Raw genomic sequence first — 17,705 nt, 5'->3', positions numbered from 1 at the left:
TTATTTCACTGTTGGTAAATTGTCCCTTATCTAATTTCAGAAGAGGTTGCCTGGTCCGTTTTGCTGCTCCTGAGCAGCCCATGTGCTGCCTGGGAACCTTTCAACCACAGGGAATTGCTGGGTGAGGGCAGCAGGGTTGGTGTCCTCACGCACTATGGCACTGGTGGAACACAGAGCCAGAGCTGGGCACGTTACAGTGCATGTCCCACACTCCTCTGGTGCCTCCAACAACATTCCACTGGCTGTGGTGGATCTCGGGACCTTGCTCTACCCCACAGCTCACCTTCAGCCTCAGCGTCCTGGTTTCCACTGGGACTTCCCAAGAGAAGAGAGGTTAAGAACAGCGCTGCCCAGAGCAGCCCCCACACCAGCCACGTGCTCCATCCTTTTCCTCCTGCTCTTCCGCTGGTGTTTCCCCAGCTCAGAGCACACCTGCACTCCTGATGCCCACAGCTACTCCCTATACAACGACAATGGCCAGAGCGGAGGGACACACAAACCAGAGTGACCCAACACAGTGGCCAAGACTTGACCACACAGCTTTGGACTGCAAATCCACTCCATCCCGCTGGGAAGCACACGGCAGGTTGAGCTCCCCACCCTCCCAGAACACACAGACAGCACAGAGCAGCGTATCTCAGCATGAAGCCTGCAAGGGATTTGGACCATCCAGCAATGAGGTTGCGCAATAAGATTGGCCTGGGCCCCTCAGTGCAACCCTGCCTGCAGCAGGAGACCGAGCCCGCAATCAGTGCTAGCAAAGAGACAGACCAGATCTCCAGTCCAATGTGGAGTGGCCAAAGTGGCTTTGCCAGAGACAGGGGATGGTCCCCACCACTGCTCTGCACACCCTGCACCTTGACAAAAGATGTTGCTTTGAATCTCTCCCTGCCAGCAGCAAGCGTGACCTCTTTCAGAACCAAAAGGAAAAGCTCTGTGGTGCCTGGATACCCCTTGGCACCGGCAGCACAGCAGCTGCTCATCAGACCGAGAAATGCACTTTTTAGCCTTTGCCTGGAGAAAATCATTTCTCCCAAAGCCATTTCAGGTAAGAGGAAAGGGGAAGGTTCAGCAGAGCATTACTACAGGCAGTCCAGACACAGCACGGGCTGCATACAGCCCATTGCCTTCCGCCTCAGCAAAGAGGAGCCATCCCCTGCTACCAAAAACCTCCCACTGAAGTGTCAAGGAGGTGGTTATTGATCAAAACGGGTTGTCCACAAGTACACTGCTGTCTGCGCAACTTCCTCCCCAAAACCCTGGGAGGGGCTCACTGCAGATGTAAGGAGAAAAGAGAAATAATCCATAAAACAAACAACAACTCCTCCACAATCAGCTCCACTGTTGAAGATAAGGTCAGTAATAAAAACCTGGCTGAATACACGCATTTTATCTTGCCTACGGGGATGCAACATGTGCTGAAAAGACAAATGCCCTTATTATTCCAACACAGTCTCATTGCCATCCATCTCTGAGAAGCTGCTGACTTGGCCTTTTGTTTTAGGAGGTGACCACACTGCACGTGGCCCCTTCTTGGAAGGCATTGATCCTGCTGCCATCCCTGCGCTGAGGCCACGTCTGCTGCCAGCACCATTAGCATCTGTACCAGCTGCACAGCAACGCATCCTTCCTGCCACCCTTCTCCCTGCCCCTCCGGCAAAGCGGGGCTGTTTAGCTGTGCCATCTGAATATGCCATTCATGGAGAAGCAGTCACGTCTCGGTGGGACAGCTCTCGGCTGTTGTGGCTTCCCAGTCATCTGACCAGAGCTGCGTGCTGGAGCCAGCCCCAGCCCTCTCCCCCCAGCCAGAGGTGCCCGCAGAGCAGCACCACATCCATTACAGTGCTGCTTTTGAGCCTCCCTCCATCACAAGACTGGCGTCCCAGCCGCATCCAGGCGCCTTTGAGCCGGAATGACCCGTCTGCCCTTCCTCCACTCCCCACGCCTGGTGCTGCGCTTCCTGAAGTCACTTGTGGTCACAAACACCCACATGGGGCGAGCAGCTCCTCACACAACCAACCCAACACTTCCACCCTACAAGCACGCAGTCATTGTGCTCATCATCCTATCTCTTCTGCAGCAGTCCCCCACCGTCTCCCACCACACACAACCCACATAGCCTATCTGCAGGTCCATGTAGGACCCTTTCACCCTTCCACATTCCCCCCTCAGCTCTCCTACACTTCCTTATCCCTCCACAGCAAATCCTTCAGGTCAAATAACCCGGCTTGCTCAGCATTTTGAATAAATGTGGGGACAGTGACAACCAACAAAAGCCCCCTGTCTTGAAGGTGTCTCCAGAGGCTGGTGAGACAACGTGCATCAGGCATACAGGCAAAGGCTTTGCATCTCCAAAAGTGCCTTTAGTGGGTCTCTACCTCTGCCAAACCGCATATGCAGCAGAAGTTCTTTCTCTCCCTGTGGATTTATAATCATGGAGCCAACCAAATGCAAAGCATCACCCCCTGCATCAAATCCCATCCAAGAAGAGATTAATGAGCAATCATGGACGTTTACAGTAGCTTGAAGAAAAAGAACTGTGTTGGATAAAGGCTGTGTATCCTAGGGAAAATGAGCTTTAAATCCAAACTGCTGCAAGCCAACTCCTTCTTGGCAATGGGAGAGAGACCCCAGCGTAGGGAATTAGTTGTCCTGTTCCTTCACCTAAATGCTCTCCCAGTCCCACAGCAGAAAGCCAACCTTCCCAAATCCTCTCAGAGCTAATGCAATCCTTCACTGGAAAGGCTCAGGAGCGAGACTGTGCTGAGCCCTCGTGACAGACCCAATCGGAGTCACTATTTCCAAGATATGCTTTTGATTTTCCCATCATTCCTTAGCACATTCCCTGGAGCGCAGCAGGCAGGATTCGGGATGTGAATCCCTGGCATGAACCGGGGGGTGTTTCATGCGGGGGGGCTCAGCTGTTTAGCCGGTACAGAGGCTTTTCTTTGCGCTCGGAGGTGGTGCACTGTAAACTCTTCCGCTCTGCAAGCTCCTGGAGCCCTGACACCGGCTGGCATTTTGCTTCCAGCACATACGAGTGTGAATCATGACTCCAAGGAAAACCAACACAGCAGCGAAGGCGCCTGGCGCTTGCAATGCGAAACACAGTCTCTCTGCAGGCTTACCTGGCATCGCCTCGCTGACCGTGTCACTGCGGGCAGCAGCGAGCTCCTGCCACCTCAGCAGCTCCCATCTCCTCACTGCACCTTCCAGGGCAGGACGCTGGGTTTAACAAACCCTGCTGGGAGGAGGAGCCTGGGCAGGCAAGGCACTCGGCTCCCCCCAGGCCGTCTTTGGCTAGGACACCAAATCAACACACAAGGCTGCACTGACCTCTTGTCTCTGGTTCAGACAGACAAGGAAGTTATTTATCACAGGCCAAAAACACCCAAGTGAACGGGCTGGGACGCTCCTGCACAAGCGCTGGTTTGCAAACAGGGAGCTTAATGAAGGAATCACAGAGCTGTTCCCGAGCACTGGAGAAAGCATGGTCTCAAAGCTGGAGCAGAAGGGTTAAGCTCACCTTTTCGTCCCAGCTGAAGCGTGCAGGGAATGGGGGCAAACAGGAGGCATGCAGAGCACCTCTTGTTTGGCAGGGAGGGGATTATGCTCCCCGACGGGGATTCAATGATGATGGAGCACCAATTTCGCATGCATGTGCACACGCTCCAATCTTACCAACCCTCAAACCTCTTCAGGATCTCTAACAGGTAAAACACCAAAGCACCCCGAAAGCAGAAGCTGTTTTGGCACAGAAGCTGTGTGCCCTGACCCTCATCATCTCCTGCAGCTGGTGCTACCCTCTTGGAAACTCCAGCCTGTATCCGAAGCCACATCATTCCTGAGGCTCTGAAAGGTCAGGGAGCTAACAGAAGGGTGACTGGTAAGGAGGGCACAGCAAGAAACTGGATCCACACAGGAGGAAGAGCAGGGAACCCTTCTGTGCATGTGCTATGCGGGAGAATTGATCTGTTTACAGAAAATACCTGCAGCTTCCCTGAAAATGAATCTCCTTCATGGAAAAGTCTCATTTGAGAGAGCATTAAGTTCAGACACATTAGAAGGGGAAGAGCATAAGTAATGTGCTTTTTCACCTTTAGCTAAAGGTCATGGAGCATTCAAACAATTGCTCTGTTTCCAAGTTGAACACCACAGAAGCCAACTAAGCACCCATCAGCACAGCTGATGAGTGTGGAAAACAAAAGCATTTCCCCTGTACTTTGATCAAGAAACACTCAGTGCTCTTAAGAAGAAACTGATGATTATTGGCGATTTTAGTTTTAGGCAAAGAAAGTCAAATCAAACAGAACCTTTCCACCGAGATTCCTTCTTCCCTTTAAAAACACAAAAATCCAGTATTTTCCCTGGCTGTTTCTTGGTAAGATGGAATTATACTGAAGGCCATTATAAAATATCACACCATTTCCACATCCCTGGGACCAGACATGTCCCAGTGAGGAGGAGGAAGAGGATGACAACATCCCAATACAGCTGGGGACCAGCCTACCCTGTGGAAGAGCCAGTTCACTGCATCACCCATCAGAGCTCACTCTGGATCAGAGCCACGGGTTCACAGCCCTGCCCAAAGCTGGCACCTAAGACTGAAACCAGGCAACAAACACCCTCACTTGACCACTCCTGACTCTTCTCTGCCAGCTCCAAACCCAGCGGTAACACCTGGAATGCTGCTGGGAGATGGTGCCCATATGCACAAAGCACATTCCTGCTTATTCATTTGAAATGCATCTTTCCCCCCCCTTTGCTGGATATTCCCTTGGGGTTTATGCAATGGGGAAAGGAAAACGCCCAAGCCTCCTGCCCCTCCACAGCATCCCCTCTCACTTGGCTCATCTGTGAAATCAAGCAGCTGCAATCCTTTAAATCACTTCTCATGAAGTGTCTCCGAGCCTAAAATAACGTCACGGCTCATTTCTGGGCTCGGCATTCCTGCCGCGCCGATCCCTGGGCGCGACCGCCACACTTGGAATGGGATCATGCATGTATATGAGAACAGCATTCGCAGCCCTGCTGCGCTCAGCCCCAGGAGCTGACCCAGGGCGTTCCCACCGCTGGGATAAGGATCCCCAGGCGGACAAATTCCCAGCTCTCAGGAAGGATGTCTTGGAATGCAGCAAACCAGAACCAGGATCTACTCAGATGCAAGACACGCTGGTGTCAGGTTGGTTTTGGCCTCTCTCGCTTTCTTCCAAACAAGCTCTCACTGTGCAAACACACCCCATGACAAAACTGACCTGGCCAAGACACGCAAGCAAATACCACTGCCTTTTAATATTAAACAGCGCAGCAACTTCAAAGCGACTGGGCTCTCCTCTCCCAAGCAATCCCACCAGAGATCAGCTCCAGCCCCAGAGCCATGGCCGCGTTCCAGCCCGCGGTGCTGCCAAGCAAGAGCCACGTGTTTGCCAACAGCTGAGAGCAGCGGGGCAGATCATGCAGGGACACGCTTCATGGAACGCTCTGCCTGCCCTCCCCAGCAGAGGCAAGGGGAGGTTCATGTGGGGCTGGCACACTTGTGACAAGAGGAGCCTTTCAGCTTCCCATCCAGACCGATCTCGGCTCAGCCCCCTCCTGCATCCAGACACCTCTAAGGTATCACATGGCTTCGGAAGATTACATGTGGCTGTAAAAATAGCTTCTAGAAGCAAACGCCAGCAGCTTCTTCCAACACGAACACGGTAGGATAAAACCAGTATGCGCTTTAGCCAGAGAGCAGGGCAGGCTGGAGAAACCCTGAGCTCCACCTGACCTGCAAACAACTGCCCCGCTTGGTTCCTCTTGCTCTGACACTAAGGGGAAAGCAAGTGGGGTTTGCAGGAGACAAGGACTCAGCACCCCAAGGCCAGGAGCCTTTCACACTCTTCTAAATTCAATCTTCACTTTGGGCATTGAGGTTTCTTGGGTTCGTTTCTAAACCAACAGCTGCAGATCTCCCTCACCTGGGCACATCCTCCTCCCGCTCCCATAAAAAGAGAACTGAGACAAATGCTCTCGTTCTGTCCCACCTCCCAAACAAACACGCTCGCTCTGATGGAAGCAAAGCTCCCATAAATGGAACCAGGTCAGCATGTCTCATAGCCTGGATGAAAAGCTTCTTTGTGCAGAAGCACGCAGGCCCCGAGCGATGTGGATGAGCCAGCTGAGGCAGCCAAAAGCTTGTCCTGCGCCCTTCTTAACACTTCAGTTTCAAAGCCTTTCCCAGCTCCAGCTCTGCTCCCTGTGCCGCTCTGCTGAAGCCTAAAGAGGGCAGATGAGGGAATTCCACCCCTCTGCAGTCACTCCATGGGTTTCCAGCTTTCAAGTCAAACCCTAAAATCATCACAGCAGGAATTCTACCATTCAGTAGCCATCACTGTCAGAAACACAACCCCGAGACAAGGTCTCCTCGCTAACTTGTATTACAAGCCCCTTCCTTGCTGCGGCCACCTCACTATAACCCACCAAGAAGCAGCTCCAAAGAGCAGCACTGCAAGTGTGTGCCACACTCCACGCCTAATAAGATTCATTTAAGCAGCTTGAGCTGACTAAAGCTCTCCACTAAGGAGAGGGGTTTTTCTGTTAAGGGCTTAAACCTAAAACATTCAACCATTCAGTATGAGCAAGCACAGGTGTGAGTGATACAGCACAGAGAAGAGAGGCTGGATCAGGGTGAATTAACCTGTGCAACTCCAGTGGATTCAACCAAACACAGGCAGTAAACCACCACCAGCTTATGCCTTGATCCAAGAGGAGACGAGAGGTCAAGGGTAAGAGGAGGGAAAAAACTGGGAAAGGATAAAATGGAAGAAGAACAAGAGCTCAGTTTTCTTCTTGCTACCACCAGCCAGGAGTGCCACACAGAGGAGGACAGGTCTCCTGATGGAAGAGCAGGTCAACCCCCAGCAATCTGCATGGCAGTGAGGAGAGCTCCCCCATGGGTGTGAGGCTCATGGTAAGGCCACACACAGGAGAGGATGCTCATTCCCTTGTGATTCAAGGCCATGCCAAAGAGGGCTGGAGGCCAAGTCCTCCTGCTCCATGCAGATTACACCTTCCTCTTTCCCCCCCCAAGCTGTTTGCTGCATCCAACCAAGGGTGCTCCTGCCAAGAAGACAAAATGGACCTGGGTGCTCAGAAGTGATGAGCCAGAGAACCATGAGCACCACCAGGAAGAGGCTGGAAAGGGCAAGAAAATATGAAAGCACCATATGGAGGAACAAAAGAGGATGCCACAAGAGAGGAGTGATGAAATCCCACACCACAGGCACAGAAACAGCCTGATTTCTGCATAACAGCCCCAATGACAGTGACGTGCCACGCAGCCCCTACCCCATGAGGGCAGGGAAGGAAAGCCTCTTGCCTTACCGCATGTGGTCGAGCGATCTGAACCGGGTAGGACATGGCATGCGGCGCGTAGCGCGGCTCGGCGGCGCGCCAGCTCTGCGTCACGGGCTGCGTAGATCCAGACATCTCGGAAGGGCTGCTTCCAAATCACCGGCAAAGGATTAGGAGAGGCGAGAGCTCCTCGGCATCATGTGTGTGCTGTCCACGTCACACAACTGGAAGCAAACAGCAAAGCGGCAGGTTAATACTCAGTCAACCACGGTCCCATGAGACAACCGAGCATCAAGGCTTGGGTGATCACCAGAACCTGACTGCCCTCAACTCTTCAGCAGTCCCACTTTCCACTTGGCAAACATCACTGACAAGTTTCTGTTGTGGATTACTCCCATCACAGGGAAGTCCAAGTGTAAGATTATCCCAAAACCATCCCACCTGATTGCCCTGGAAAGCCTTCCCCAGCACCTGCAAACTGCCTGTAATTCGTTTGGGCCCTGTTGATCTATGTCTCCATGTCTCTTCAAGACAGTTATTTTTCTGGGGGTGACTTAGTTCCCAAAAACACAAGCTAGAGTCTCGGCATTTCAAAACAAGGTCCAAAGGCACAAGATCCCTCCTCAGCCCATCCCCTTCCCCATCCACACACTCACACACAGAATCCCACACTGGTCTGTGTTGGAAAGGACCTTAAAGCTCATCCAGTTCCAACCCCTGCCACGGGCAGGGACACCTTCCACTGGAGCAGCTTGCTCCAAGCCCCATCCAACCTGGCCTGGGAGGTTTGGGGCAGTCTCTAAATCTTCCACCAGCACATCAGGAGCAGCAGAGGAAGCTTCCAGTGCCACCTCTCCCCACACTCGCATGGTCCCTTGCACAGCGAACCAACGCAATTTCAACTGAAGGAGCAGTTGGTGTGGACAAAACCCAAGCAGGGGGTGAGAAAGGGGAAAAAAAAAAAGAAGCATAAGCAAAAAAAGAGGAAGTTTTTCTTTTTCTACCCCTTTTTTCCTCCTCCTGTGAGACCACAGATCAGCCCGTGCTGATAAAGCACTTGCTATCTGCTGCAGGCAGGCACAGGGCTGCCTTGCTCAGCATCCACGCTCTGCTCCCCAGCCAAGCATCACATCAAACCAAGGCAACGGTCCCCGCAAGCTGGGCACGGCAGGCAGAGCTGCAACGGCAGGATGGGAACAGCCTGAAGACCTTACAAAGAGGACAAGTTCTACAAAAACAACACTTTTCAGCAAACGCTCATTTAGACCTAAGGAGGATGGATGTGCAGAGACGCCCCCATGCTCCTGCTGAGGGACAACCCAGCCTCTTTGCAGAAAGGTGTTTTGCCAGGTTCCACATGGGAAAACACAGAGCTAGGTTTGGTTCTCAAAGCAGGAAGAAGGGGGACAACCAGGTCCCCCAGCCCTGCAGCCACACGTGGCCACCAAGCCCCAGCACACCTCACCTGCCGCCCCGATCCCGGGAGCAGCCAGGCCTCAGCCCACCCAGGGGAAGTGTCCCCATCCAGAGCTCAGCACGCTCGGCGCAATCCACCCCCCGGTCAGGAAAGCCCCGGCACACGCAGGGGAATTCAGAGGCACCCAGAAGGCGGCCGGGGTGTATTTACACTTCCAGTGTGACTGCCCCGCTTCCCCTCGCGCTGATGGCTGATTCCCACCCAGAGCTGGGGGCTGTGCAAGGAGCAACGCGTGGCTCAGCATCCGCTCTGCTCGCCCGCAGTGACACACCACCGCCCTCCTCCCAGCTCTCCTGCAGCCCACGTGTGCTTCTGCAGGGGCAAACCCTCCCTGCAGCAGCCAAGGGTGCGAGCACCATGCTCTCAAAAGCCTGCTGGGATCTGCAGAAGTTCAAGGTACTTCCCTAACAACAGATTCCAACTTGGACATCTTGGCTTGAGGCCACCCAAGAGTTAATTAGCACATATAGAGATCTATCTAGCTATATGTGTGTATACATGTGCATGTATAGATATACACACATATGCCACATGTATATACACACACTCCATGTTGGAGGCCCTAGAGTCCTTGACAGCTTTCAGCAAACCAACTGCTTCCCTGGAAGCTGAGCACATGGATGAGACCATGCCGTGGTAGGTGTCTACAGCGCAAGTAATGGGATGGTTTTTCTCTATGTAAACTCCTCAGATCAGCAGTTCAGCTTTAAACCTCAGCACTCAGTGCAAAGCCACACGGTTTCAAGCTCTAAAGCAGTTTAAAAGCTTTTATGCTTCTTTCTTTGCAGCAAGAAAAAGTTCACTCTCCGGTAGAAGGATATATACACATGGGGTGAAATCAGAGGGGACAACAAAACCCTCCTGTACCAGACCATGCTGTGCTCGTGGCGTGCACTAACCACACACTAGCAGGACAGAGCAAGGTTTCTTCCTTACCCAGGGCAGCAAACTAGCTTTGCTTCAACAAGAAAGCCAAGAGTGAAAACTCATGTGCTTGCAAACAGGCAAAGCACTGCTCAAGCATCCCCACACCTGCAAACCACCACCAGCAAGATCTCAGTACAAGTCTAAGGCCCTGGATGCTCTCCACTGCAGCTGGACCGGGGCTGGAGCCAAATGAGGTCACCAATGCACTGGGGCACTCCTATGGGGAGGAGGACGGTCAGTGCACAGCCAGCAGCAGGAATGTGGGTGCTCCCACTGAGGAGCAAACTGGGAGCATAACATCTTGCTGGGGATGTACTGGTGCTGCTTGGCCATCTATCCCCAGCGAAAGAACCCAGGGTGCCTCCTCATCCACAGCCCTTTATTAATTACTCTTAAGGGAGGAACACAAACAATAGGAGCAGATTAATGGAAATCAAAGAGAGCAGCCAGGCTCTTTAAATCTCTAGGATCAAACTGTTTGGTTCCTACTTTTCCTCAACTGATTTTGATGAGGAACAGACATTGTCTCACAGGAAAACTATTCCCCCCCCTCCCCCAGTTGGAGTCTCCATCAGAGACTGCTTTATCCGCAGACCTGTGTTAGCCATTACAGCACTAGGTATGGGCAGATTTATGGTCTCTGATTAGGAACAGGAGAAAGCTAGAGGTTACCAGCAAACCCAGCACCAGGGCTACAACATGAAGAAGCCAGAGCCCAAAAGGCTCCTGCACCCATTTATTTCCACCTATATGGGAGACTCCCAGGATCCTGCCCCGCTGCCAAAGCCTTCGAAACCTCCACCCTGCTCCACAGAGCAAACCACCGCCTCCCTGCTCCTCTGTTTCTCCTCTTCATGTGCCATTTACTGTTTAAAATCATTTCCCCATCACCTCTTCTCCCTAATTTACACCATGAAAGCACTCTACAAGCCACGGCAAGTTGCTGCAGGCTCGCTTGCACACAGAGGAGCTCTGCCTGGTCTCCTGGCTGCCCGAGTGCCTGCCAAGCATACACCAAACCTGGGCACAGCCTGTGCTAACGGGGGCAGGCAGAGTTGTGTCCACCCCGAACAATGGGCACAGATAAGCCCATGATACCCCACAGTCATCTACAAGGTCACAGCCAACAGCAGGTAGACACAGGGCCATACACCTCTGCGGGGGTCCTTTAGTACACATCCTGACCACAGCTAAAGCATGCACCAATACAGTCAGGACCATGCAAATCCCCTACGTGTCTCAAGTAAGGCTTTGCGATTAAATTGAGTGGCAAAAACACCAATTATCATCATTCAACACACTTGTTGCTCTTCAGAGTTAGAGCCAACCCTCCCAATCAGCGCCATGCTCTTCAGGGAGAGCAGGATTCCCAGGGGAGGATTTATATCCACGATATAAATACAGGCCATTTGCCGTAATTACCCCACAGCTTAGTTCATCTGTCTGAAAGGTGACAAGAAGAAGACACTCCCAGCTCACAGATAATACCAGCTCATCCGTCCTCAGAAGAGATTTACAGATCCCAGCAAAGACACACTGCTCAAGTGCCAAATAAACTGGTTTTAAAGCAAAGACACGCTGAAATACGATGAACGGAATAGCTTGTTTAGGTCCAGAGTAACGTTACTCAACTTGTGGTCTATACCATGGAAGACGTTAGGAGGTAGCCCACAAACTGACTGCAGAAGACATTATTAAAAGGCAACAACTAGCACGACTAAGGCAAATAAGCAGAAGGCTGCCAGCACTCACCAGGGCACATTTAATTGAAGAGTATTGACAATAAATCTAACGTTTAATTACTTTAAATGACGCAAGGGGAAAGATGCGCTAAGTCGTCTTTACCTCAAGGTTAAGTACACGACAACTTTCCTCCACAAAGAGGTGCATATCCTCCAGTCACCTTGTGTAGTTTGAAATACAAGCGAAGGAGACCTGTATTTATAATGCTTAATTAAGACCAAACTATAACCTCCAAGGGACCAACCACCCCATGATGCTCCCACTCACACACTGGTGTGCAGCACAGCAGAAGAGCATGTTGCCTGTCAGCAGCCGACCCACGGCCAGTTACAGCACTGACATTGCCAAACAGCTCTAGATCAAAACCAGGCCTGAACAGCACTTATGAGATTTACCCCCACTTGCTTTAAAGGACCAGTGGAAGCCAATATACTGAAGATATGATGAAAATGGGTAAAGAGACATTCCCAAGAAAGGCACCACAACGTAACAGTAATGGATTTATCTAATCAATATGTGCATGAAATTTTCTTCCAAGACAGTTGACACTGCACACAAATATTTGTATGTACTGTATCTATTAAGTCCTTTCAATAGGAAAGCAGGCTGTCTGCCATAAATTTAGGGCTCTATTCAGCATGACAAAGACGACCATGTCGGTGTCTGCAGCCTGGGAATCCACAGTAGCATTCAATCACAGCGGGGTACAGGGGTTTTAAATTAAAATAGCAGCACAGGGTCAACAAGAAGGATCAAGCACATCCTGAGCCCCGTGACACGGAGGAGAGGTTACTCCAGCCCCAGGGGTCAAGGCTTGTACCTGTGTGTGATCTTAATGCATGTTTCTTGCTTCGGAAGTGTATGAAAGCAAAGCCGGATGGCAGTGCTCTGCACGTGATGGTCAGAGCCTATGGTTCCTCAGGTACACCTCAAACAGCAGAACCCAAAGCAGCTCTTGCCCTGTTCCCCAGCTCACCCGTTGGCAGCAGCTCTCCTCCCTCTTCTCCTTTGTCCTGATGACTTCTGAACTGGATTAATCTCCCAGCCTGCCCGGCAGTGCAGATGCACAAGCCATTACAGCAGCAGATCTGAAGGAAGAAGGTGCTTTGCAGCACCACAGCGGAGCTGCCCAGGGCAGGCTGTTACCCTTGTAAGAAGGTACAAGCAGTCCCTAAAGCCACAGAGGGGATGGCAGAAGCTCAGGAGATGAAGTCTCTCGTCCTGGTTTGCTGGAAACCTCCAGGCTGTATCAGCTCTCCCACCACAGCACAGCTCCATGCAGAACCAGTTCTGATTCCTGATGAAAGGTGACTCGTCTGCCCTGCTCCTATCACTGCCCAAAGCGGCAAAGCAGGATTTGCAACTTGTATTTCTCCTTTCCAGTCTTTCCAAGCTATTTTGGGCACAGGACCCATGTTTAGCTCTGCCCTGAGATAACCTTTGCCAACGTTTGTGTACAGCGTTTGGCACCATGGAGCAAGGTCAGAGGGTTGGATTCTGCCAGCCCCGCTCCCGGTTGCGTTTCCAAAGGCTGCTCTCAGCAGTGACACGACACCGATGCTTCTGGCATAGGAAAGTACATGTCACCTGTGTCATTCAACTCCTCCCTCCTTCAGATCCCCACTCTCAATGGCATACTCCGGTTTCTTGGGAGCAGAGGAGACATCTGCACCACCAGCCCCAGCACGGACACCCCTGGTCAGATGAGGACTTGCAACGGATTTCACGCGGTTTAACTACCTCCCAGCCCTCGGCAAAGCAGCTGCGAGTGACCTTGTGACAACTCCCAGAGGGTACATATGTGCTTAAATGAACAAGACTGACCCACTTCTCTGCAGGAGCGCTCGGCTGTCACTCCCAGCTGCAGGGACATCCTCTCATTAATGTACAGGAGCCACACACCGAGTGCCAGCCTGGCCACGGCTCCAGCCGCCGGTCAGCATCAGCGTGGCTGGCCTGAGACTCTGGTTTTCAAACCCTGCCTTAACACACCTTTCCCTTCGGTTTCCCTATTCCCATTATTGAATTTTCCCCTTCTAATAAATTAAACAAAATCAAGCATCTCCTGGTCTCCTCCTTTTTACAGCTGAAACAACCCATGGATCGTCAGGATGGCGAGCTCATCAGCAGGGATGTGGTGGCAGAGCTGCTCCCATTACCCAACAGCATCGCTGCTCCTGTGCCAGGGCACCCACAGCCCTGCAAACCCATTCCATGCTGCTCCATTGGGAAGCGGAGGGAGTCGGCATGCACACGGCCACACACAACCCACAGCTACTGACTGCACTCCCAATGCCCAACAGGGACACTTCAGTAATTAAAGATACTGACAAGAAACAGGCAGAAAGAAACCCACACTGCAGAAAAAGGGAGGTGGGATTTGGATCCATGCACAGGCCATTCATGGAACAAAAGAGTTATTTTAAGTCTAGGCTGGAAATAGAAAACAAATTAAACCATGCGAGGCCTTTGTTGAAGATGATCTGCAAAGACAAATGGAGACGCCCGGAGAGGAAATGAGAAGAAACCCAAACACGAAACCACCTGGGTACTGCAAAGGGAAACAGGGCAGGCGCCTGAGGAGGAAAGGAAAGGAGTGACCACCAAGTGCCAAAGCACAGATTAGGCAGCCAAAAAGGAGGCAGATAAGAAAACCGGTGCAGGGCAGCAAAAGCAAACCAGCAGAATCGACTACAAAAACCCAGGGATGGAAAAAACCCTGACGAAAATGGCCCGTTTTCAGATGGAAACCCAGCCCAAAGCTCCAGACACAGCAATGCACGAGCTGAAACTAAAAGCACAACTGCTGAGGCACGACAGACTGTGCAAAGGCACAAACGGAACCCTCCTCCTGCCCTACCCAAACCCTTGTCTGGCAGCCCGGAACGCTGCAACACTTCCCACTGTGCTGCCACATCCACCCGGGATCCAGGGCAATTCCAACCATGGGGCACTGCAGACAGCCTGTTCCAGGGCAAAGCTCCTTCTCTCCCAGACCTCCATCACCGCATGCACTGTACAACATCTCTTCCACTTCACTCGCCCTCCCTCTCACATTGACCATGGGCTTAAACGTTGTAACTGTTACGCAGCACTAATCTCAGCAATAAGCAGGCACAAGCAACTTTAAATCAAGGGGAAAAACCCAACAATTCCTTGCCCAGGTGCAATCATGATACAGTAACCCTAGGACTATTCCAGCCATGCTCCCAAGTCCATTAAACAGCCCATTAACAACCATGGCTCTAACAACACATCACTACACCCATTGGCAACTCCCTGGAGCTAACTTAAACCCCAGATAAACAAGGCTTTTAAAATGCAAGGGAGCTCACAAAGCACCTGCTGGGGTGTGTGTGTGTATTTTGCACAGAACCCACTGCTCATTTGGTTTTCAAGCCCTTCAGTTCCTATTACCGAAGTGACAGGTCCTCTGATGTCTGGGGCACGTTCATGAAAGCTCAGGGAGTCATCTCCTCGAGATCCTTTTGTTGAACAAATTACTCAGCTCAGGAGTGACATTTTCCAGTATTTACATCCTGAATAAAGGAGTGAAATTCATTTTCTGGAGCTGCTCGGATGAAGTTCTTTGAGGCGGATCAGCACCGCTAAACATTTTCTCCTCTCGCGTGTTCCCACTTTCAAAGACGACAAAACATCTTCGCCTCCTAAATGATTCCTTTCCTTTCATGATCCTCTAATGATTCAGGAGTCTCAACTTCACACGAGAATCTTTGAAGAGCACCGACTGCCAGCATAAAAGCAGAACTATTGTGACAAACTGCAGGATTTAATACCTTCCATAGGACGACATGTGCAAAAGGAACAAGAATTACCCTAGGGAAGCAAAACAAAGCCTGCAAATAAATTAAATGACCTGTAAACCAAGGTACTCAAAAATAGATGAGATGCTATGCAGCTGTGCCATAAAACATCCCTAAAGAAGGGAGTCATCTGGGAGCGGAGCTGTTTTAAACTAACCCATTCTAGCCCAGGTTTGCACTGCACCCGCTGTACTTACCCAGCACACCGCTGCCCCTCGGACGCAGGATGGCAACTTAAGGAATGCTACCTCCATGCCCTGTCAAATACCAGCTCTGAACCCTCCAGCAGGCCTTTCTCCTCGCATCCCCTGGGTAATCACTGAGCAGAGGGAGTCAGTTTTCAGCCTAGGTTAATAACCGCATTCCGGCCATTTGCTCCTGCACGTTGCTGCTGCTTTCATTTCTCCCTAGGAAAACCAGTGTGAAGTTCAAGCTTGGCGGTGGCCCGGCGAGAGGAGCTGCTCATTAGTTCACAGCAGATCAGCCAGAGAGACAGGTCTAAACGGTAGGAGCCATTAATTGGCCATGTTCTGCTTTCCTTGTCTAGGTAATTAATAGCTTCTAGACAGAAAGTCAAAGCCTCTCTAGAGGCACCAAAAAACCTGCAACATTTGCATACGACGTATAGCACCTCGCAGAGCGATCTGCAGAGGTAAAGGGGACAGGAGAACATCACCTCCACCTCCGTCCCTTTCTCAAACACCCCTCTACACACACCTACAGCCTGGCAAGCAGCAAGTGCAACGTGAAGGGTTTCATCCCTTCGGCAGTCACAGGGGAGTCTCACCTTAGAAAGGAGGCTTGCACAGCTCCAGCTCCCTCCAACTTCATTCAGAGGCAAATGGCACTTTGCAGGAGCCAAGCTTTGGGTTATGTTTCCACAGACAGGCTTACGAAGCAGATGGGGATTCCTGATGTGTTTAATAACTGAACCTGCAAGTGGGCAAACGGGATTTCAGCGCTTCCCTGCCAAGCTCAGCCCTGCTGGCAACAAGCTGTCCAAAGCCACCAGTCTGTCTCCAGCAGACCAGGAGTCCTGGACACTCCTACTGAAACCTGGTTAAATCCCTTGGAACTTGCCTTCCCTGGGCTTGCAGCAATGGTTTTCAGCCTGTCATTTACAGGCTTTCTGGGAGCCTGTGGACAAGCTTGAAGGAGTCCTTGAAGGGCAACTGAAATTCATGCTATACAGACGAGACATCTAGAAGGGTCCGCTCTTCCACAGGGAATCAATCAGCACCAGCAAGATGGCGTCAGAAGCCTCTGACCTTCCTGCCCCACTGTATGAGATAGAGGGAAGAGTTTTGCTCTGCTTCCCAGCAAAATGCCCAGGCCCTGGGCTATCGGTCCACCCTGTTTTGCAATTGGTGAAGTCAAAGCTATTTATTAATAATGATTATTGCTACTTAAGAACAACCCTCAGCTGCACACATCAAGCTATTCCTCAGATGACTCACTGGCCCCAATTCGCTGCTGCTGCTGTGCAGGCACAAGCAGGTACCTCCCATCACTCTGCACCTACCTGCCCTGGGGCTGAGTTTTCAGATGGTTCCTCATCCTCCAAACCCTTTAACCACAAAGCAGAAACAAACACAAACCACGAGGGAAAGGTCTGACGCAAAGCAATCCTCATCATCAGCTGGGAGGCACCTCTCCTGGGCAAACAGAAGCTCTAACACAGTCATTTAATAAGGACAAAAACTGGCCCGGACAAAAGCACCAGGGATTCTAGCAGAGGGAATAGCAGAGTCATAGTCCCAAGGTCAATTATTGCTTTTGTGGAGCTATAGAAACAAATTACAGCGTAATCATCTTTCCAGAGTCCATCTGGGGAGCACTTAAGGATGTTTCCCAGCACCTTCATGCAATGAGCTTATAACCTTGATGAAGGCCTCAGATTTAAATTAAGATGCACTCTGGTTACTCACAGCAAGAAAAGAGACAGCATCTGAAATTATCTCTGCTAAGGTGATGAGTTTCCCTGGGTATCAAGTTGATGCAAGACAGCTTACACAGGGATAACAAAGAGGATTACTGCCCCCAAATCTCCAACACCTCTGCTTGGGCAGCTGAGCTGCTCATGAAGCAACTGCAATTAACAGCCCTGTATTTTAATGGGAGGAGCTAGTGATGGATTTCACTTAAAATAGCTCCAGTGCCTGTGAGGACTCTGTACTGAGGTACAGACAGACCCATGGTACTAGGAAGAAAACCCACACTTATTCCAGGGAGGAGACAGCACAGAAGTGAAGAGTTCAGGAAAACCCTGGAAAATGAAGCTCAGTGCTCTCTAAACAGCCAAGAGACAATAAGGCACTCCAGAGTATACCAGTCACACAGGAATTACTCCTCTGCATGGCTGGTTAGTGTGTGAGTGTTCCTGAGGTTTAGTTGGGATG

At 51.2% G+C, this 17,705-nt stretch overlaps 1 protein-coding gene across 14 annotated transcripts in view; it reads right to left on the bottom strand.

Moving 5' to 3' along the window:
• Positions 1–17,705, bottom strand: part of NCOR2 (nuclear receptor corepressor 2) — a 229,705-nt gene that overhangs the window by 155,044 nt on the left and 56,956 nt on the right. For all 14 annotated transcript variants that reach the window (XM_065692712.1, XM_065692720.1, XM_065692710.1 and 11 more), the window contains exon 2: positions 7,366–7,559. In XM_065692712.1, coding sequence (XP_065548784.1) covers positions 7,366–7,470 — 105 coding nt within the window. In that variant the 5' untranslated portion in view covers positions 7,471–7,559. The remainder of the gene's footprint in view (positions 1–7,365; positions 7,560–17,705) is intronic.

Source organism: Lathamus discolor, chromosome 12 (assembly GCF_037157495.1).
Source record: "Lathamus discolor isolate bLatDis1 chromosome 12, bLatDis1.hap1, whole genome shotgun sequence".
NCBI lineage: Eukaryota > Metazoa > Chordata > Aves > Psittaciformes > Psittacidae > Lathamus > Lathamus discolor.
The sequence above is the reverse complement of the archived record's forward strand: the minus strand, read 5'-3'. Positions and strand labels throughout refer to the sequence as shown.